The sequence below is a fragment of the Lontra canadensis genome, unplaced genomic scaffold, assembly GCF_010015895.1.
Source record: "Lontra canadensis isolate GAN:19392208 unplaced genomic scaffold, GSC_riverotter_1.0 scaffold47, whole genome shotgun sequence".
Taxonomy (NCBI): domain Eukaryota; kingdom Metazoa; phylum Chordata; class Mammalia; order Carnivora; family Mustelidae; genus Lontra; species Lontra canadensis.
The window spans coordinates 6,400,977-6,424,435 of NW_022631041.1; the positions used below are offsets into that span (position 1 = coordinate 6,400,977).

Consider the following 23,459-nt stretch of genomic DNA (forward strand, 5'->3'; position numbering starts at 1 on the left):
TATAGAGATTGTCAAGGGTTTCTATAGCAATACAGGCAAAAATATAAAAACATAAAACTCGTTTTTTTTTTTCCCCTTTGATGGTACTGAATTGCTCCACCAAATAGTATTGTGTTTTTTTCCTATTTGCTGCTGTTCATTGTGGGTCTATTTTAAGAGATGTGTCTTATTGTTATTGTTTTTACAGGCAGCCTCTAATCACCAAAGGAGAACAGGTCAGCTTGCTCCTGGAATTCAGTTGCCACCTCTCCCCACAGATTATCTAGTTGAGATTAACAAAGTTTTACTTACCATGGATGATGCTGAATTATCACTCAGTGCGCCCGAGCTAACCACTGTCGCCTATGAAGACTTCTCTTTTCAGGAAGACTCTCTGAAGGTAAATATCCAGGCACCTCATTTGAGTAGCTGCTGGTTTTTTTTTTTTTTTTTAAGATTTTATTTATTTATCTGATAGAGATCACAAGCAGGCAGAGAGGCAGGCAGAGAGAGAGAGAGAGAGGGAAGCAGGCCCCCTGCTGAGCAGAGAGCCTGATGTGGGGCTCCATCCCAGGACCCTGGGATCATGACCTGAGCGGAAGGCAGAGGCTTAACCCACTGAGCCACCCGGGTGCCCTTGAGTAGCTACTGTTAATGCAGAATAAAGCAAGGAATCTGTCCTTGTGCCTTGTAGATGGCCTATAATTTTTAAAATTTGTGCTAAAGAATTAATAATGGATGCAAATAATAAACCTTGCTCATTTCACCAAGGAAATATTATCAAATTTTGAATTTTTTAAGAGTAGGCATGGATTTTTAAGTATGCACAGTTGTTCATTCTTGGCAACATCAAAAACTTCTTTAATCAAACACATGCACGATCCATGTTCCTTTCTTATAAACTTGATTGTGAGTTTGATGTAAAATATCAACATTTATGTTGTCATCTATAACAAGTAAAGATAGGCCAGTGTTTGAGATATGGAGTAGCGTGTTGCTTATGCATTAGTAGAGATCTGGAAGTTTGTAGTTACTCACAAGACTATTAAATATTATCAAGGCTTTTTCATATAATTTGCACTTATGTATAAATTTCAATAAATCACTATAGATTTGATGTTTGCTAGCTCATTTCTGTCATTTAAGTTAGTATTACTACATATTTGAAAATGTAAATCATTCCAACCTCACTTTATTACTTTTACAGAATACTCTTGAGGCTTTTTGTATGTCCTCTACAAATACTGCCTTGAGCAACTGTGAGGATTTCCTTTTCTGCCGTTAGGGTATTAGGTAGCATTTCTCACACTTTGGCCAATACAGGGTATTATTCTTTTTTAAAGTTTTCAGTTTTGATGAGCAACAATTATTATATCTCATTATATTTAAAATAAATGTCATGCAAGATAAATTTTTGGTCTTCTGTGGTTTCATTCTTCTTATGTCTTTGCTGGATTTTGTTCATGTGCGATACTACATTTGTAGAATGTCAAAGATCAACTGGACAGACTCGGGGAGCAGATTGCAGTTATTCATGAAACACAGCCGGATGTCATCCTCGGAGCTTCTGGACCCGAAGCCATTCAGATCCGGGATACACTAACTCAGCTGAATGCAAAATGGGACAGAATTAACAGAATGTACAATGATCGTAAAGGGTATGTGTAAATTAAATTAATACTTACTTTTCTTAAAAAGGCCTGGGGTGCCTGGGTGGCTCAGTGGGTTAAGCCTCTGCCTTCGGCTCAGGTCATGATCTCAGGGTCCCGGGATTGAGCCCCGAGTCGGGCTCTCTGCTCAGTGGGGAGCCTACTTCCCTTCCTCTCTCTCTGCCTGCCTCTCTGTCTACTTGTGATCTCTCTCTGTCAAATGAATAAATAAAATCTTAAAAAAAAAAAGGCCTATAAGTTCATGGTCCATGACAAAGGTCATATGTACACTAAGATTAATGAGAATAAATTTCACATCCTTGTCCTAGGCTTTGTTTAATAAATTGTGATGAGTGTGGTTCCTTAAAGAAAGAGGAATTGCATCACATATAGATGATCTTTTGCAACATAATATCTTAATAATTAAAGGAAGCACCTGTAATCTTTAGGATCTAAATAGTGTTCATTTTCTTTAAAAAAACTTAAAGATTTTCATTAATGCTCACTTTCTTCACATGCTTGATGGTTAATGCAAGTGAGGAACAGGGATAGCTACAGATAATTTGAATTCATGTATAACCCCAAACCCTTTTTCTTATAATTTTCTGTCTAAAGTTTTTGAGCCTTCTTCTTTCTCGATTTTGACCGGACCTATTAGTAAGTAGAAATAAGAACGGGTAAGATTTTTGCCAGTAGCTGTGTATGTGGTGGAAAGGCAAGTAAGGTGTGAAACAGTCCATTATAAAGTATGATGTAAAAGGAAAGTTACCAGAAAAATGTATTGGAAAACGTTAAGAGACATACATATAAAAACTAAGCAGTATGTTCTTGTTCTTTGTTTTAGCTGCATTTCAAGTGAGTATATAGTCCTTGAATAGATGATTTTTAATAGTCTTTGGGTGTATTCCCTTGTATGGCTTTTTAAAATCATCCCTGTATATTTTTAGACAATATTTTTTACATATATCTTTATGCATAGTTCTGCTTAGTTAGACTTGATTATTAGATGATGACTAATTTGTTAAAACATAGTAACTTTTTAAAAATATTTTATTTATTTGAGAGAGTCAGCAAGAGAGAGAGAAAGAGCCCAGGGAGGGGCAGAGGGAGAGGAAAAAGCAGGCCCCCAGCTGAGCAGGGAACCCAACACAGGACTCAATCCCAGGACTCTGGGATCATGACCTGAGGTGAAGGCAGACACCTAACCGACTGAGCCACCCAGGCTTCCCTGTTTTGTGTTTTAGATTCTGCATATAGTGAAATCATATAATGTTTATCTTTCCTCTGTCTGACTTATTTCACTTAACATAGTGCCCTCTCAATTCATCTGTGTTGTTGCAAATATCAGGATCTCATTCTTTTTTGTGGCTGAGTAAAATTCTGTTTTGTGTGTGTGTGTGTGTGTATCACATCATTTTTATTCACATCATTTTTATTCATCTACTGATGGTCATATAGGTTGTTTCCATGCCTTGACTGTTATAAATCATGCTGCAACAAAACATAGGGGTGCATATATCTTTTTAAATTAGTGTTTTCATTTCATTTGGGTAAATATCCAGTAGTGGAATTCCTGGATCATATATTTCTGTCTCTAAGTTTGGTGGAGTCTCCATACTGTTTTCCATAGTAACTGCCCCAATTTACATTCTCACCAACAGGGCACGAGGGTTCACTTCTCTTCACATTCCTTTTTTTTTTTTTTTTTTTTTAAGATTTTATTTATTTATTTGACAGACAGAGATCACAAGCAGGCAGAGAGGCAGGCAGAGAGAGAAAGGGAAGCAGGCTCCCTGCTGAGCAGAGAGCGCGATGTGGGGCTCGATCCCAGGACCCTGGGATCATGACCTGAGCCGTAGGCAGAGGCTTTAACCCACTGAGCCACCCAGGCGCCACTTCTCTTGACATTCTTTCCAATGCTTGTTATTTCTTGTCTTTTGATACTAGACATTCTGACTGGTATGAGATGATATCTCATGTGGTTTTGATATGCATTTCCCTCATGATTAGTGATGTTGAACAACTTTTCATGTGTCTTTTGGCCGTCTGGATGTCTTCTTTGTAAGAATGTCTATTCAGGTTCTCTCCTTTTTAATGGGATTATTTGTTTTTTTTGGATTGAATTGTATAAATTCTTTATATATCTTGGGTAATAATCCCTGATGGATAAATCATTTGTAGATGTTTTCTCCCATTCAGTAGGTTGCTTTTTTGTTTTGTTGATGATTTTCTTCACTGTGCAAAAGCTTTTTATTTTGGTGTGGTTCCAGTAGTCTATTTTAGGTTTTTTTTTTCCTGCCTTACCTGAGGAGACATATCCATAAATATGGATATTTATGGCCAGTGTCCAAGAGATTACTGCCTGTGTTTCTTTGGGTAGTTTTATGGTTTCAGGTCTCACATTTAAGTCTTGACTATGTATTTGCTTTTACCAGTGAAAAATTTCAGGTCTCACACTTAAGTCTTAACTATATGTTTGCTTTTACCAGTGGGGAAAATTTTTTTTTCATGATTTTCTTACTTTTCTGGTTGTGGCCTTTTCTTTGCACTTGACAAATGGTGATGAACTCCTTTAACTTTTGTTTGTCTGGGAAATTCTGTCTCTCCTTCAATTCTGAATGACTTTGCCAGGTAGAGTATTGATTGTAGGTTTCTTCCTTTCAGCACTTAGAATATACCATGCTGTCTTCTGACCTGCAGAGTTTCTGTGGAAAAATCAGCTGATATCCTTGTGGGATTTCCCTTTAGCATAATGGCTTATTTTTTCTTGTTGCTTTTAAGATTCCCTCTTTATCTTTAGTTTTTGCCATTTTAATTATTCTGTGTCTTGGTCTGGACTTCCTTTTGGGACTCTGTGCTTCCCAGACCTTGGTGTCTGTTTCCTTCCCAATATTAGGAATGTTTTCAGCTATTATTTCGTCAAATAATTTTCTGCTCCCTTCTCTTTATCTTCTCATTTTGGGATCCCTATAATATGAATATTATTACAGTGGATGATGTTATAGAGTCCCTCTAATGTATTCTCATTTTTGTCATTATTTTTCTTGTTGTTCAGTTTGGTTGCTTTCCATTACCCTGGCTTCCAGATTCCTGAGCCATTCTTCTGTATCCTCTAATTTGTTGATTCCTTTCAGTATATTTTTCATTTTAGTTATTATATTCATTAACCCTGGCTGGGTTTTTTTTTAATATTTTCTGTCTTTTTGTTGAAGTTCTCACTGAGTTCAAATATTCTTCTCTCAAGTCTGGTGAGTATCTTTATGACTATTACTTTGCTCTCTTTATAATGGCTATTGTTTATCTGTTTTATTTGCCCTTCCCCCCTGCCCCGCCCATGATTCTGTCTTGTTCTTTCATTTAGGACATATTCCTCTGTTTCCTCATTTTGTCTGACTCTCTGTGTTTGTTTCGTGTATTAGGTAGGTCACTTATATCTCTTGGTCTTGAAAGTAGTGGATTTGTGTGGTTTCCTATAAGGCAATCCTGCACTACTGCATATGCCCTCCTGTTGTGGCTGAGCCATGATTACTATGGCACACTGGTGGGTCAGGCTGGCCCTTAGCCCAGCTAGCTACAATGATCTGCTTTGCCTGCTGTGGGCCCACTGGGCAGGGTTTGCTCCTCTGGCTATTAAGAGACCTGGCTCTACCACCTTGGGTTTGTTGGTAGATGGGGCCAGCACTTAGTATGGCTGTCTGCAGTTAGCTGCTGCAATGGCTGCAGCTGCAGGTGCAAGGATGGGCAGGACTTGCTCTCTGCACAGCCAGCTGAGAGGCCCAGCAGCCGTGGGCACTAAGTATGGGCACTTTGGTATATGGGGTTATTCCCTCTACCCCCAGGTCAGGAGTCACTTTGGAGGGATGCCTGCCCTTATTTGTGAGATGGTTGGGTGGGGTGGGTCTGCATAGGAATGCCAGGATGGAGCAAGTGGTGCTAGCTAACCAGGTAAATGGATGAAGAGTATCATAATTGCTCCCAGAAGCATTTGGCTATCTATGCTGGGCAAAGGTGAGAAAAATGGCATCTGTCAGCACTTTTGTCCCTGGGGAAATTTCCTGCAGATCCCTGCCCCTCTGGTAGTTTTGTGCTTTTCTTGTTTGTTATTGTAGAGTTGGCATGTGGTAGTTTTCTTCTGTAGTCTATGTGATGCATATGTGTGGTATAAAATTGATTTTCCTGACCTTTGTAGTATATTGACATCAACTGTATGTAATGATAACTTTTTCTCTTTTTAAAAATCTTCCAATTTGTATATTTGCATTGGCCAATGTGGTAGAATTTAAGAACATTGTTGATTAGTAGTGCTGATGGCAGAAGTTATGCTGTTTTCTTGATTATAAAAATTTTACCTTTTAAAAAGGTAACATGGGAATTTTCAAAAATTTAAGCACCAAACTATATTTAACTGTATTTTCTTATGTTAGAAATCTTATTTGTCATAGCTTTCATTATTTTGTTTCCTTCGTTAACTTGATTGCATTTGCTAGAGTGTTGTCTTGTTTGTTTTATCCCAGCATTTGGTTGCATTATGTTCTTATTCTTAATTTTTGTTTTTCTTTCCCAACTTTGGTAACCTATTATAATCTTTATTTTTCTCCATCCATGTTTATCCACCTTTCACAAGTAGTGAGAAGTTTTTGTATTCTTTTTTTTTTTCCATAAAACATCAAGGCAGTGGTAAGCGTCCTGCACTTTCATGGTTTCAGTTATCACTTATAATCACATGAGGGTGACCACCAAGTCCATTTGTCTGTACCAGGTCCTTGTGCCATTTGGCCTATAAAACTTTTAAAACTTTTTCAGGAGTAGAATTTAGTGATTCATCACTTACATACAATACCCAGTGCTCATCACAGCAAGTGTCCTCTTTAATGCCCATCACCCATTTAGCCCATTCCCACACCTCCCCTCTGTTCTCTATAGTTAAGAGTTTATTTTATGGTTTGCCGCTCTCTCTCTCTCTTTTTTCCCTTTCCCCTATGTTCATCTCTTTTGTTTCTTAAATTCCACATATAAAAGTGAAGTCATAGGGTATTTGTCTTTCTCTCAATGACTAATTACACTATATGTTGACTAACTGGAATTTAAATGAAAACTTGAAACAAAAAAAGAGAAGATTAATCTATGGGGGAAAAAAGCAACTTTTTAAACTTTGTTGGCCAATAGTAAAAGTATGATAAATACCATGAAAATATAGGAGATCAACTTTCTTTGAAAATTCCCTTATGCCTAGTTTACACTGGTGCATGGTGTTAGTTTTCATATTTTTCCAAATAAGTAATTTTACAATCATCTTAGATAAATAATGGAGCCCCCTTTTCCTGGGCCAATTTCTTCCCTTTCTTTGAGCCAGTTATTTCTTCCTTCTCATCTTGGATCCTTGGATCCTTATGTATCTTCTCTCCTAAGAATGTCTTCTCAGGTATTGATCTTCTCTACTTCCTTTGGTGGCTTTCACTGCTACGTGGACAAAGTTCAGACCTCGCATCTTGAACTTGGAAGCTTTTTAACTTTGTTTTCCCAGTGGCCTAATTTCTTATACTTAGTATATATTGCTCAAAAAAATTTCTTTCTTTAATTTCACAAAATCTTGATTAAATTTTTCTTTGTTTTCTTTACCTTCCCAGTTTCTGATTCTTACTCAGAATTCCATGCTCTTAAAATTGCAAGGTGGCCCCAATTTAAGATAAAGAATAGTTTCCTTCTTAATTTCATCAGTTATGCTTTTCGCATTTTTAAAAAATGTTCAAAATTCAATTTTAAGACTTTGCCCATCCACCTGTATACTTGTCTATCCATCTGTCCATGCACCATCTGTTTGACCAGTATTTATTGAATGCTGACTAATTCAAGGCACGTACCGTTACGTGTAAGTAGTTATAAAGGATTATAAGGCAGGTGTACTAAGTAGATATAGTAGTCTGTCTCTCAGGGTCCAAGTTTGTATAGTAGAAAAATATAGACAGGCATTTACTATATAGTGCACAGTGCTTTGATGGAGACAATACAGAAGACCATGCTAGGCACCTTGAAGGATTTGGGAATCTTCTTGGAGGTTACCCAGGTGAAGGAATAGAGGGAATGCATAAAGTCATAGATAAGAGAGAGAGTATAGTGCAGTTGATGAAATGGAAATAGTCCAGCAGAGCTAGAACTCATAGCAGAAAGATGAAACCAGAAATGTCTGAAGAGACTATATTAGAAGGACCTTGTGTATCAAGTTAAGTAGAGCTGACCCTCAAACATCATGGGGATAGGATCACTAACCTCCTCCCCCGCAATGTAGTTAAAAGTCTATGTATAACTTTTGGCTCCCCCAAAATTTAACCATTAATGCTTACTGCTGACTAGAGCCTTAATGATAATATAATTTATTAACATATATTTCATGTGTTCTATGTATGATAGATGGTATTCATACAATAAAATAAGCTAAAGAAAACAAAATTTTACTAAGAAAATAAGGGAGAAGAAATATATTTGCAGTATTTATAAGAAAAATCCATGCATAAGTATAGGGAGCCATTACAATATTTTAACAAGGGAATGACAGTTTGCTGATTGTAGAATACATTGGTAGAGGACGAGACTAAGAGCTGGGAGGACCCGTTTGTACTGGTTGCATGATGATAATTTGGTTAGGATAGTGGCTGTGGAAGTGGAGACTAAAGGAAAATCTGAGAATTAAAGAGTTGAGTCAGTAAAATTTGATTCATGGGATGTTGGAGTAAGGAAGGAGGAGGAATAAAAAATGAGCCCCAAGTCTTTGGCTTGAGGACCTAAGTAGGTGGTGGTACCATTGCCAGAAACAGGGTACATCGATGGTGAGATGAGTTTGTGGGCAAGATGGTAAGGCCAGTTGAAATAGTAGAGATAGCAAACTCATATGTTTATAGTACAAATCTAAAGCTAGAATGCAGTAAGGCTGGGACTTCGAGTCTGACTCTCTGGAAGACCACAGTCCTTTGCAATACTGTACTGCCTCACATGTGAGCTGGCAGGGTTAGAGAGGGGGTGATGGCTTTGTGAGTCCTACCTGCACATGCATCTCCCTCCCTCCTTTAAAAAAAAATCTTTCCTATTTAATCCATAACTATGCTGCTTAGATTTATTTGAAATTTATGCTGTTACAATGATACTCATCTTTACTAAATATAATGTTTATATTCTCTAGGTCTTCAGACCTTTTAGGCAGACTTTTTAGCAACATTTTCTATTGCAACATCTGAAAAATTAGAATTTGTTTAGAATTTCTTTAGTGATTTAGTGATTGCATAATTTTAATGAAAGGTAATTTCATTATTTCATAAAATTCATAATTTTATGAAAGGTAATGAAGATGCCTCTGTATCTTCTCTTAGTGTTTTGTTGGAAGTGCTCTTATTTTTGTTGTGCCCAAGAGACTGTTACTTCCTTGTGGGTACGCAACAAATATTAACTGAATTTTCAAAATTATTTTCATGGAAGAAGGAAATTGAAATGTTTTTAGGAGTTAGTGATGCCAGGCACTATTTTATTATTTTTTGAAAAGAATGTTATCTTTTTATCATGCAAAATAAAAATTTTATTAAACTTGTCAAAATCTCAGGGATATCATCTAACACTCTTCTGGCACCGCTACTCTTAAAAAAAAAAAAAAAAGCACGATGAAGTTTGTTAGGATCCAAATCCAAAAGAGATTTTTCATTGTATACTTAGTTAATGTGTTCCAAGTGTGGCAAGCAGTGGAGTTTGGCATTATCTCATTTCTAAAGGAGTTAGGTTTAAATAAAAGTCTTGAGAGCCCTTTGTCTCATTGGCTAATGCTTTCATGCTGTGCTGTGTCCAGATAGAGGGGACACTCCAGATTGGCCACCACACAGAGCATGTTAGCCAGCTAGGGCTGCCAACATAAGATAACATGGATATTGTGGCTTAAACAACAAACGGATTTCTCTTAGTTCTGGAGGCTGGAAGTCCATGGTCAAGGTGCTGGCAGGGTTTGTTTGTTTGTTTGTTTATTTTTAAAATTTTTATTTATTTACTTGAAAGAGAGACAGATCGTGAGCAGTGGGGAGGAGGCAGAGGGAGGACTCCATGCTGAGCAGGAACCCGAAGTGGGGCTTGATTCCAGGATCCAGAGATCATGACATGAGCTGAATGCAGACGCTTAACTTAGTGAGCCACCCAGGTGCCCCAGGCAGGGTTATTTTCTAATGAGGCCTCTCTTCCTGGCTTGCAGATGGTCACCTTCTCCCTGTGTCCTTACACACTGTGGCCTTTCTTCTGTGGTATTGCAGAGAAAGAGATGTCAATCTCTGATATCTATTTCTCTTCTTATTAGGACACCAGTCTTATGGGATTAGGACCCTACTCTTATGACCTTGTTTAACCTTAATTAGCTCTTTAAAGGCCCCCTTTCCCCAAATATAGTCACGAGGGACTAGGGCTTCAACATATGAATTTTAGGGGGTGCAGTGAAGTCCATAATACAGAGATAATGGAGTGAAGGGGATTTTGAAGTATTTTGGCCTTTTGGGTTTTGTTCTAGCTGGGAATGAAGTATTCTGGAAGTAAAACACCTCACCCCCCAAGGAAATAGGGTAATTAATCATATTTTATATATTTATCATGTTAAGTGTTTAAAGTTGGGTAGGTTAACATGGCTGCAGCTAATCAATCTTGATTTTCCAAGCTGGGGCAGGCTGTCTTTTCAGGTAATGAAAGGTAATTTCATTACCTGCCCAGTGTGTTTGCGTATGTGTGCATGCATGTTAAGACAGAGAGGGGCGGGATTGCTCTTGCTATGGTGCCTGTTTCTCTAAGAGGAATCATGAACTGTAATCTTTGAAAACTGGTCTTACAGAGCAGTGAGCTGTGAATGCATTTGTTTTGGGGCTTTTCATTTAAATGAGATTTGAATTTCCTTTTTAGAAAAATTGCTTCTAGATGGTCCTGGAAATTTTGGAAACCTATTTTGTTTCTTGTCCTCTAGTCATTTTGATAGGGCTATGGAAGAATGGAGACAGTTTCATTGTGACCTTAATGACCTCACACAGTGGATAACAGAGGCTGAAGAGTTATTGGCTGAAACCTTTGCTCCCGATGGTGGCCTGGACTTGGAGAAAGCCAGCAGGCACCAGCAGGTGAGTGTTTTCAAAAGAAGATAGGGGTCTCTCAAGAGGTGCCATATTTCTTTAGTGTGCATCATTGCAGACCAATTTTGAAAGTAAGGGGTAAATATGTTACCTTTTCAGGAATACATGGATAATCTGTAATTTTTGTTCCAGTTCTACTTTTCAAGTTCAGAAGTTGAAGAAACACTAGTATTTAGAGTCTTTATTCAGGACTTTAGAAATTTACATTAAACATGCTCTTCGGGCACCTGGGTGGCTCAGTGGGTTAAAGCCTCTGCCTTCTGCTCAGGTCATGGTCCCAGGGTCTTGGGATCGAGGCCCGCATCGGGCTCTCTGCTCGGCAGGGAGCCTGCTTCCTCTTCTCTCTCTGCCTGCCTTTCTGCCTACTTGTGATCTCTCTGTCAAATAAATAAATAAAAGTCTTTAAACATTAAACAACATGCTCTTCAGTGGTTAATGTAAAAAAATGTTAATTTTTAAGATTTTATGTTTGGAATAACATTTGTTAAATTTTGTATGCAAGCTTTTTTCAAGGACAGAAGGATATTTGCAGACCTCATCTGTTTTCTGTACTTAAACACTAGGCATCTTACTTTTCTTTGTATAATTGATAATTCTCCTATAAGTAAATTATTCTTCAGCTGTGTCAGGTGAGTCTAATACAGTTTTGGGAAATATAACACAATAACTAAATCAGTTATGTTCATATTGGGTGATTAAAAATAATGATCAAGTGGCGCCTGGGTGGCTCAGTGCGTTAAAGCCTTGCCTTTGGCTCAGGTCATGATCCCAGGGTCCTGGGATCGAGCCCCGCATCGGGCTAGCTGCTCAGCAAGGAGCCTTCTTCCCCCTCTCTCTCTGCCTGCCTCTCTGCCTACTTGTGATCTCTCTCTGTCAAATAAATAAATTAAAAATCTAAAAAAAAAGATCAAAAGCAAGCAAAATGTCAATTTACCATTGTTAAAGATATTTTTTATTAAGTCTTTAAAATATACTTTATGTAGAAAGTTCACAAGGAGTTAGAAAATTCTTTTATTTTTTTCATGAGCGTGTTAATTTTTATGAATTTTATTTTTAGAGTTATAGATAAGTGCTTAAATTTGACTTTAAAATGTCCCTTTTTAGTTTGTTGCTTAAAAATTTACAGAGTCATGAAACAGTGTCTCAGTCAAATACACATTGGGGTTTACTTACATATGGTGGGACATAGGGTATGTGGAGGGTGTATACATATACATGTATTTAGAAATGCTTTCAAGCACATATTTGGAAGAAGAGAAACAATCCACTTTACTCAAACATAATTGATGCTTAGGTTTCAATGTGAACAGCTGTTATTTGAGTTATTAGGCTCTCCTCTTCCATTGTATTTTGCCTGATGGTATTCATGAGAAGGGGTTAGAGTTCGAAATAGGTTTCATTTAGTGTGTTCATTGAGGTGTAGGTAAAGTGTTTTAAAATGACCTTTTCATGAACAAAAAATGTTCTTCCCAGACTTTGTTTCTCTAACACTTAATCTGGTGCCACAGGACCTTTGTGCATCTGTTGCATAGTTCCATTTAGTAGTGGAGTTCATCTTGAGTTGTACTCTGTTACAGGAACTTGAAGAGGGCATCAGCAGCCACCAGCCCAGTTTTGCAGCCCTAAACAGAACCGGGGATGAGATTTTACAGAAACTCTCCCCCACGGATGGAAGCTTCTTGAGAGACAAGCTGGCAGGTTTAAACCAGCGCTGGAGTGCGATCTTTGCAGAAGTGAAGGACCGGCGGCCAAGGTGATTTAGCTGTGTAACTTGAGGGTACGGGGGTAAAGAGCTTCTGGCAGAAGCTTTTAAGATGCAGTCAGATGAGTTCAGAACTCTTCCATTGTCTGGTATCACGATAGGAGTTGTACTGACAGTTAAGACCACCAGTGTGATGTTCTATGTTTTTTAAAATGTTGTCTCTTACTATATTTTTAGGCTACCTGTAAAGTGTCACTTTTCTACTCAGATGTCCTACAGTGTGAAAGATAGCTTTATTCCTCTCATTTCTGACGTTTTATTATGATATGGTGACTCTGTGGGGGGCACTTGAAGTCAATGGGGAGCAGTCTGGACTTGGAGTCTGAAGATCTCGGTTCAGGGTCAGACTTTTCACTCATTCATTTCCTAACTGGGTCTTGGGGTGTTTCTCTGAAATCCCTCTTACTCGGTAGTTCTTTTTTTTTTTTTTTTTTAAAGATTTTATTCATTTATTTGACAGAGAGAGATCACAAGTAGGCAGAGAGGCAGGCAGAGAGGTGGGGGGGGAAGCAGGCTCCCCGCCTAGCAGAGAACCTGATGTGGGGCTCGACCCCAGGACCCTGTGATTATGACCTGAGCTGAAGTCAGAGGCTCAACCCTCTGAGCCGCCCAGGCGCCCCATGAATAATCTTCTTTTGAGGTTAATAGCAGTTTTGGGTTGAAAAGGCTCTCATTCCCCCCCCCCCCCCCCGCTAATTTTAACTCTGTAGATGCTGTATGGATTTAGGGATAAGCTACTGTTTTGTTAAAGACCAAATTAATATTTTATCAAGTCCAGTTTTATAATTTAAATATTCTACATAAATGGAACTATGAATATTTGGCCTATGGCAGCTTTTTATAAAATCACATCATCTGTTGTTCTGTGTGCTTTGGTAAGAGGCAAATAATGGTTTGTGCATTTGGGTTGAGAGGTTGCTGTGTGGCAGAGACCACGTTTGGCACCTGGCACACATTGTTTCATTTTATCCTCTCAGCTGCTCCGGGGGGCTTACACCCATTGTATAGCTTTTGAAACTGAGGCTCAGAGCAGAGATCTTAAGTAGCTTGTCCAAGTCTCACAGAAAGTTAGTGATGGCACAAACTTAGGTTCTCAAATACTGTGCTTGAACAGATTCAGCAAGACCACAGAGCTCTCCAGCCAAGTTTCCTCCTCTGTAAATAAGAACGGTGATACCCTTTCAGAAGTGTTATGAGGACTAAATGAGACAATGTTGGTAAAAAGGGTATCCCAGACTATCCATAGTAAACACTCAAAATATCTAGTTCTTACAATAGCATGTTAAACTAAAACTTATTCTCTAAGCATGTTATTGCTGAATTTTGCCAATTGATTTTATCAATATTAATTGAGCTTTGTGTTTAGCCTTGGGGGGTTTAAGTGTGACTTAGGAACTCAGAAATTAAGATGAAGAAAATGTTTAAAGGGACAAAGGATATGGTGTGATTAAAGAGAACATCATTAGGAAGATACAGTGTTGTCTCAGAGACAGGGGTGATGGGATGTGGAATTTAAGCATCCCACGGGAGGAATCCTAAAACTGAGTTTTGAAGGACTTGTAACAATTTCCCATAAAGTCATCCTAGGGAGGGCCTTCTGGGGAAAAGAGTAGAACAGGCAAAGGTGGGAGGTATGAAGTAGCATGGCCATGTGAGAGATCTGCAAAGTTACATGGCACGAGGGCGGCTCAGGGGACCAGGGACGGGATTGGAAGCTGAGGTCCCATCGGGTTTTATGTGCCATGCTAATGAGTTTGCATGGAGAGTCCTTCTAGCTTGAGAATCATCTAGCTCCCAGGTCTTCTTAAGGAAAAAGATGTACCTGCTGGCATGGTTTTAACAATAATAGCAGAAATTCTTCTAAAGATTTTCAAATGGATCTCTGTGGAATGTGGTAGTTATTGCTCCCGGGACTAACAAGGTGAAGCTAATACATATTTTACTCATCTTGGGGATGAGATAAGAATAATGAATTGCTTCTCCAACATCTTATATTTTAACTAAAGCAATATTTATTTTCATAAATTTATGTTTAACTTCATTTCAGGTAGTAACTTATCTTAAATTGGGGCCACCTTGCAATTTTAAGAGCATGTATGTGTACTGTTATCAGAGTCATTGAGGAATAGCACACAGTTTAATTTGTTTTTATATTGAGTGCCTGTAGTTAAATTTTTGCACAGTTCATCAACTCATGCTGTTATTCCTTAATGAGCAATTGTTATCTCCTGTTTGAACATAAATTTATAACTTGTTTTCACTCTTAGTGATAACATTTAAAATGTGGATTATATTTAGCTAGTTTACGGATGAAGATTTTGTGTGACTCAAATATGTCTTCTTGAAAACACTTTGATGTTAGTTTCCTTCATAGATATATTTTCAAAATATTGTTAGTCATGATTATGCAACACTGGAAATACAAATTACAACTTTTTTTTTTTTAAATACAAGGTTTATAGTACTACTACTATTGGGGTGCTTACATAGTTGTTACTTAAGTTTATGAGTCTTCGATATAGAGGGTAAATTACCTGTTTTGGTATTGTCAGTCTTTAACAGTACCGTTGCTTGCTTGCTTGATTGATTTTAATCTCGAAGCAGTGTTCTCTCTTGATGGATGCTTAAAAATGTGAACTTGTGATTTTGTAGTGATTTTCATTCATTTTTAACATTAGAATACTTTCTAAGTATTACTCTCTGTTAAATACACAAATATTTCTTTAGGATTTGATTATATTTATATATTGCATCATATGTTAGAGTTTTTTTGTGATTAAAAAGTCATAGCCATAAAAATATAAATTTTTTGTCAGGATGGCACAATGCAATTCATTAAAAAATTGCATTCAATTTTTAAACTAGCAGCTAATGGCCACAACTATAAAAATAACGATACCATCACCAAACTGTAAATAGCTTTCAAACCCTCTCTGAAAAATACATAATCTTGTTCATCATATGAGTTCCAGTCATATTCTCATCTTCTGACAGATGGTTTATATACTTATAAATGTTATTCTTATAACATTTAAAAGATCTAATTAAGGCAGTTCCTTTTTTATATTCATATGACTATTTGTTTCTTTATATCCTTTAAATTTTTTGCTTTGTTTTTTTCTAGATCTTTTTTTATAACTTGGTGCTATATTCAAATAGAATACTTATTTTAACGAGCTAACCAAATCTTCATTTTTTCTTAGTCTTTCCTAATACTTGTAAAAATTTTCCATTTTCAGTATCTTGCCCTGTTCTTATTCTTTCTTTCCTATGAATAAAGTAGAGTAATAGTTGCCACCTAATGTGAATAATATGTCATATAATGATGACTTTTTATCTCCATCCACTACTCAAAGAGAATTATGTGTTTTTCCTTATTTTTTGAGATAAGGACATTTTTCTTTCTTTTTTTTTTAACTTCCATTATGTTGTACAATGGTCTCTAGCTTTAAAAAAAAATCTTCTATATTAAATTTCAGCAGAATTTTTCATCATGAGAGAAGATAATGTATATAGTTTCAATGTTTTTGAATTTAATGAAGGTAGAATTTTTATTCTCATATTATCAAAAAAATCTTTGTTATTGCAGAAAGTATATGTTAGTATTAACACTCATTTAAAAATATATATTAAAATAATTACTAGGATTTTTTTACTGTGTGGTGTATTTAGTTGTGATATTCAAAGCAAATATATAACTGGATATATATATATATATATCTATATATATATATCTGCCTAACTGGATAATTTTTGTCAATGTTTTTCAATAATATATTCTTTTAGGCTAAAAGGAGAAAGTAAGCAGGTGATGGAATATAGGAAAAGACTAGATGACATTATCTGTTGGTTAACAAAGGCCGAGAATGTTTTGCAAAAGAGATCAACCACTGAGCTGGAAGAAAACCTACAAGAATTAACAGTAAGTGGTTTATTTGTTTCTGTATTTGTCAGTGCTTTTTGGTGCATGAACATTTACACTAAAAATAAGATATTGCATGACTGAAGAACAGGGTAAGAAATTTTGTGGTAAATGTGGTAAACTTTCAAGAGGAATTTTTTTTTTCAAGATCAGCTATAATTTCATTCTTGCAGAGGTAAGGTTTCACTCACAGAAAAGTGGTAAATTATGTAGTTTCAAGTATTAGACCGAAGATTCTTAGAATATTTTAAATAGACTTTGTCATTTTAGAATATAGTAGTACTGTGAAGTATAATTCTTTGCTTTTAGATTTAGAAGATAATTACTGATTACTAGGTTTAAAATTGAGTTTTACAAGAATACTCTAAATGACTCAAGTAACTCACCTCAGCTTACTTCAGGCTTAGCATCACGCTTTTACTAATCAAATTCCCTTTGTTGATCCACAACCAACAAGAATTGTCTATATTTGTGTAGGTATACAATATATAAAAATACATAATGATGAGTATATGTAAATGTATCCAAAATCCATATATTTTTTATATCTATAAATTTTGTATTTTTTGTGTTAAGAACTAAAACACTGGTTGCAGAACAGTAAGATTAATGTCCTCATATTTTTACTAAAAAGAGGATTGAGGCAATATATAATAATGTATAATAATGATGAAAATATGTGGCAAACAATTACTAAGTTTTGTTTTCAAAACGTGACAAATACTTAGCAAACTTCTTCCTGTTTTATCTAAAAATTTCCATAGTTTTCTTGGAACATCCCATTTTGTAAACAATTTGGGGGCAGTCACAAAGAGTGGGACAGTATATTAGGGTAGGTAGAGATAAGGTAGAGATGGGTGCCTAAAGTGTTCCTGTTTTTTTGTTTTTTTTGCCTTTGATTAGAATGGATATTATTTTCATTATCTAAGAACAGTGTATTAAAGTGTCAGTGTAAATATGATATAATATGAACCTGTTAAGAGAATGGGGTCAGGGGAGGGACCAGAGGGCAAATTCATACAAATGCACACTGAAAGTATGTATTCGTTATCAGTTACAGTTTGTTAACATAAGTTCAGGCTTCTTATAAGTTTATTTTCCAAGTAAAGTTAAAGACATTAGAAGTCCACATTCATAAGAATATTTCCCAAAGAGATTTCTGATATAGTTCTTGAACTTTTTCCAGTATGACAACTTTCTAACTGCAACTCTATTCTGACTCTTTTAGGACTTGACCCAGGATATGGATGTACAAGCAGAAAAACTCAAATGGTTGAATAGAACTGAATTGGAAATGCTTTCAGATAAAAGTCTGAGTTTACATGAAAGAGAAAAAATTTCAGAAAGCTTAAGAACTATAAATTCGACATGGAATAAGGTATGCATTAAGAATTACTGTGATGACTTTCCATGGTTATTGATTTTGTTTTCAAAGGAGTGAGATCATGTAACTTTTGGTTTCATGTATACCCAAATTTGGACACATTTTACTAATGCTGACTAATGTTTGTAATTATTATTTTTTTCATCTGTCATGGAGAGAAACCTATATCCTCAGAGAATACTTTTTATTTTATGTGGGATATTTTGATCTGGGGATTTATATGTTACATACTATATTAAATAATGAATATATGTTAGAATAAGCCAATAAAATGCCATATAAAATTATAAAAGTAAATTAAGAGCGTTAAAATAACGCTCTGATGTTAGATATGACTTCTCACATATGTAGGTTTATTTTTAATGATTTTATTCATTTAATGATTTTTAATTATTTATTTATTTTTAATGATTTATTCATTTATTCATATGTCTAGCATGTTCCAGGTGGAATGTAATAGCATGTGCTACAAATATGACTAAAATAAGGTCCTCTCCCTCGTGCCATTACCTTTTTTTGCAGTTCAAACGATTTAATGCAGATGAAATCATAGATTTCTATTTCTTTTGCCTTGGCAGATACCATATTAGAGTGTGCGGTCTGGCTGAGACATTGGATATGTCTCTATACCTAGTTTGGATAGATCCCTTCTCAGTCATTTTTTTCCCCTTCTCATCCCCTTGAAATGATAGCCATCATTCTATATGTAATGAAGCAGATGCTTTATTGATCTAGACTCTCAAACTGAGAATTACTGCCTTGATGAGTCACTGTTACTAATGACTCACACATGTACATCTCTGGCCTTGACCTCTCTCCATACTCTAGACTTGCATGTACAATGGCCTGTTCAGCATGTCCCCTTGGCTGTGTAATAGGCATTTCAAACAACCCAAATCAACCTCCTGATTTCCACCTCCTCCCTGTGCTTTACTGTACTCCTACCTCAGTAGGAGGCTGGTAAATTGCTCATTATTGTTTGGCCAAAACCTTTGGAGTCAATCTTAGGTGAATCATATTTCAATTAAAAAAAAAAAACTCCAAAGCTTGGAATCATCATTGGCTTTTCATTCAAATACATTATCTATTTGCTGGATGATTTGATGGATGGCTGTATGGTTAGGTACATGATAAAGCAAATACAGCAAAATTCTAACAATTGCTGATGTTAGGTGGCACATTGGGTATTCCCTGTATATTTTTTTCAGCTTTTTCAACTTTATAGAATTTCCTAAGTTTGACTGCTTTTCACTATCCCCATTGCCACTAACTTGTTTTTAAGCTACTGTCATCTCCTGTCTTGATTACTGCCACGGACTCGTTATGGGTGTCCCTGCTTCCCTTTGCCCTTTGTCCAAGCAGTCGAAGTATTTGTTAAAACATAATTCAGATCCAGTAACTCCTCTGAGCAAAGCCTGCTAATGGTTTCCCATCTCAGTAAGAGGAAAGGCTGAAGTCCTTAATGTGACTTTTTAGGCCTCTGATGTTCTGGCTTCCTGTTGTCTCCCTGACTTCATCTTCTCTTCTCTGTCCCTTACACCCCTATCCACACATGTTGGCCCTGTGTCAGATGTGCCAGACTCCTCTTGATTCAATCAGAGCACACATCTTTTTTTAACCTAAGGGATGTCAGTAGACATTATGTAGAATAGGGCACCCTGGCTAATTTGGGAACACCATGTTAGACAAAGCTAAAACTTCCTTTATCATAGGATTTCACGTAGATTGTAAGATGAATTGTAAGTGTCCAATATCGGACAATGCTTATTGTGCAGAGAATTTGGATAAATGCACATGCACTTTGGGAAATACTAATCTGGGGTATTTCATTCATTCATGCATTTATTCATTCAGTAGTTTTGGACTGGAGTCTTGCTTTATGCCAGGCACCATTTTGAGAACTAGGAATCCAGTAAAGAGTATGACACTGCTTCTAACCCGAAGAGTTTATCATGGGTGAGACAAGTAACCAAGCAATTATAACATAGGGGCATCCACAGGGACGTAAAGGTAGAGAACCTACCTGGCTTTGGGAGGTAATCATGGAAGATTTTGTGGAGGATATCATATCCATGAGAATTTATAAAGAATGATTAAGTATGGGTCAGATGAAGAATGCGGGAAGGGGCATTGCAGAGAGAAGCAGCAGCCAGTGAAAGGGTCTAGAGGAGACTGAGAATGAGCATGGTGCATTTGGGTCCTAGAAGTAGCTCGATGTGAGGTGGAAGGACGAGGAAGGAAGATGCTTGCAGAGACCAGATCCTAGTGGCGTTCCCGTGCATCACAAGGAATTTGAGCTCCATCTTGAGAATGGTTCACCACCTTGAGAGCAGTGGGCAGCTGCTGATGGGTTTTAAGCAGAAGAAAGTTACATTTTGAAAGATCATTATAGCTGCATAATAGAATGGAGGCAGCGATCCTAAAGATGGATAGCTTTAGGACATCAGGATATCAAGGAACTCCTCTGAGCAAAGACTACTATCCAGATCAGGAAAGATCAATGAGAGTCATTAGACACTAGAGATATATTTTTTTGAGTCTTCACACTCTTAAGACTCCATATGATAAATGAAACCATTAGAAACTAGGACCCAGGGAGAGAAGCCAGGGTCAAGGGTAAGAAGACCAAAAAACCTACCCTGTAGATTGTCAGTATTTGATGGATGGTCAGAGGAGAATGAGCTGATAGAGGATGCTTAGAAGATCAATTAGAGAGGAAGGCATAAAGTCAGGATTGCAGAATATTCACAGTATCTCGGAGAGAGGGAGGAAGGGCATTTGGTGTTCCACAGGACTAGGACAGCTAAGGACTGGCTGGCACTCTTCACAGTAATGTCAGTGGAGGGGGTGGGCTCTGGGAAGACTGCAGTGAATATGAAGGTAGAGACAGAAGCTCAGGCGTTGAGGGGGAAGAAAAGCAGCAGAACTATCACTTAGAATAACACTTCCTCTTTCAAAAATACAGTCATCTTTATTTATATAGTATTCTTCTCTTTGTTTGGCCTGATGCTGTAGATATGCAGAGAAGTGCCTAGCACACTGAAGGAACGCATCCAGGAACCTTGTTCTGTGTCTCAGACAAGAATTGCTGGTAAGATACAGTTTACTTCTTCACAAAAAATGTTTATAGCAAAATTTTTTGATGATAAGCATAACATGTCAGAAAAACTTACTTAAAAACATGATGCAATTGTGATTTATTATTCTGCTTTTCAATTATTTGAAATGAATTTTTTTTTAAAAAAACACAGACATATTTCACCCCCCAGTGTGTGCAAGGCATTCCTTCTCATAGTAGCTAAGACTTCTCTCTATCCTGGGCCTAGATTGGGATCTGGGCCTCCTCCGAAGAGGCTGCTGAAGGCAAGGGGTTCCCCAAGGTCGGGGAGTGAAGGGATAGTCTTCTGGTGATGTGCTGTTTATCAGGGCATCAGCTATAACCTGCTAACATGTTCTGGGGTTGTGTTAATTAGACACTGATCATGACTGAAAATAAAACATTTGGATGGATATCCTTGGAACCAGGTGGGAGATGGGGATTTAGAAGAGTTCTTCTCCCTAGGGAAGGTCTTTATGGACAAATGCTGGAAGAAAGAAGAGTTTTCTTTTTTTTTTTCTCATTTTTTAAAAAATTTAATTTAGGGGCGCCTGGGTGGCTCAGTGGGTTAAGCCTCTGCCTTCGGCTCGGGTCATGATCTCAGGGTCATGGGATCGAGCCCTTCATTGGGCTCTCTGCTCAGTGGGGAGCTTGCTTCCCCCTCTCTCTCTGCCTTCCTCTCTGTCTACTTGTGATCTCTCTCTTGCTGTCAAATAAATAAAATCTTTTTGAAAAATTTTTTAATTTAATTTTTTTTTCAGTGTTCCAAGATTCATCACACCAGTGCTCCATGCAATATGTGCCCTCCTTAATACCTACCACCAGGCTCACCCAACCCCCACTCCCCAAAACCCTCAGTTTGTTTCTCAGAGTCCACAGTCTCTCATGCTTCATCTCCCCCTCCAATTTCCCCGCACTAACTTCTTCTCTACATCTCCCAATGTCCTCTTTGTTATTCCTTGTGCTCCACAAGTAAATGAACCCATATGATAATTGACTCTCTCTGCTTGATTTATTTCATTCAGCATAATCTCCTCCAGTCCCATCCATGTTGATACAAAAGTTGGATATTCGTCCTTTCTGATGGAGGCATAATACTCCATTGTATATATGGACCATAATGTAAGGGCCTGTTTAGCCAGAGCGATGCCATCTGGTTAAATAATGACTTTGGTGTTTATACAGTAAAACTTAAACTGTCTCTGCTCCCCCTTCCCCCAGGGGACGTACTTAAATCCCGGAAACTAGTCCCAGGTAACAAAGCCCAAATACAAGGGTGGGTCAGGCCAGGTGGAGGTATTCAATCAGTGTGGGCGCATACTGTCTCCTAGCTACCAAGGAGTATGGGCCCCGCCCTTTGGGTGCCTTTTGGGCGCCCATTCTGACTAAGGTAATAGGCTAGTTCAAATATCTACTGTAGGGTAAGTTGTAATTCGGTTGGTCACTTATGTGTGACCTAGCAGGACTGTGCAGCTTTTTTTGTGTGTTACAGTCTCATTGGCCACCTGTGTGTGGCCAGGCCCAACCACATGGCCTTTGCCCTTAAAAGCTAGTCTGTAAAGCAGAGGGTCGTCGCCTCTTTGCAAGAGACATCCCTGGCCGGTCAGTTTGATTCTTGTTGCTTGGCAGGAAATAAAGCTTTGCTTGACCTTCGCTTTGTGTCAGTCTCACTCCTTTGACCACGGACCCAACAATACCTTCTCTATCCATTCGTCTGTTGAAGGGCATCTTGGCTCTTTCCACAGTTTGGTGACTGTGGTCATTGCTGCTATGAACATTAGGGTACAGATGGCCCTTCTTTTCACTACATCTGTATCTTTGGGATAAATACCCAGTAGTGCAATTGCAGGGTCATAGGGAAGCTCTATTTTTAATTTCTTAAGGAATCTCCACACTGTTTTCCAAAGTGGCTGTACCAACTTGCATTCCCACCAACAGTGTAAGAGGGTTCCCCATTCTCCACATCCTCTCCAACACTTGCTTACTGTGTTGTTAATTTTGGCCATTCTAACTGGAGTAAGGTGGTATCTCAATGTGGTTTTGATTTCATTCTCCCTGATGGCTAATGATGATGAACATTTTTTCATGTGTCTGTTAGCCATTTGTATATCTTCTTTGGAGAAGTGTTTGTTCATGTCTTCTGCCCATTTTTTTGACATGCTTTTCTGTTCTGTGTGTGTTGAGTTTGAGGAGTTCCTTATAAATCTTGGATATCAGTCCTTTGTCTATAGTGTCATTTGCGAATATCTTCTCCCATTCCGTGGGTTGCCTCTTGGTTTTGTTGACTGTTTCCTTTGCAGAAGAGTTTTCTCGCTCTTTCATTTCCTTCTCTGGTCTGGAGTAGAGGGCAGGCTACCGCTCGGTAGCCACTGTGGTCACTGCTCATCACTGCCTTGCAGGATCTCAAAACCTCCTTGCCTTGTTCTCCCTCTGTTGAGCCACCAGGTGAGCCCCCATGTATGATGAACCCAAACTCTCCACTTCCTCTGTGCGAGCTCTGGTGCTGCTGCTGATTTTCCCTGTCCTCCT

At 37.7% G+C, this 23,459-nt stretch overlaps 1 protein-coding gene across 6 annotated transcripts in view; it reads left to right on the forward strand.

The window, feature by feature from the left end:
* Window positions 1-23,459, forward strand: part of UTRN (utrophin) — a 489,639-nt gene that overhangs the window by 207,177 nt on the left and 259,003 nt on the right. For all 6 annotated transcript variants that reach the window (XM_032873101.1, XM_032873103.1, XM_032873100.1 and 3 more), the window contains 7 exons: window positions 188-379; window positions 1,465-1,637; window positions 10,603-10,753; window positions 12,343-12,518; window positions 16,314-16,449; window positions 17,678-17,827; window positions 20,849-20,924. In XM_032873101.1, the coding sequence (XP_032728992.1) occupies window positions 188-379; window positions 1,465-1,637; window positions 10,603-10,753; window positions 12,343-12,518; window positions 16,314-16,449; window positions 17,678-17,827; window positions 20,849-20,924 (1,054 nt within the window). The remainder of the gene's footprint in view (window positions 1-187; window positions 380-1,464; window positions 1,638-10,602; window positions 10,754-12,342; window positions 12,519-16,313; window positions 16,450-17,677; window positions 17,828-20,848; window positions 20,925-23,459) is intronic.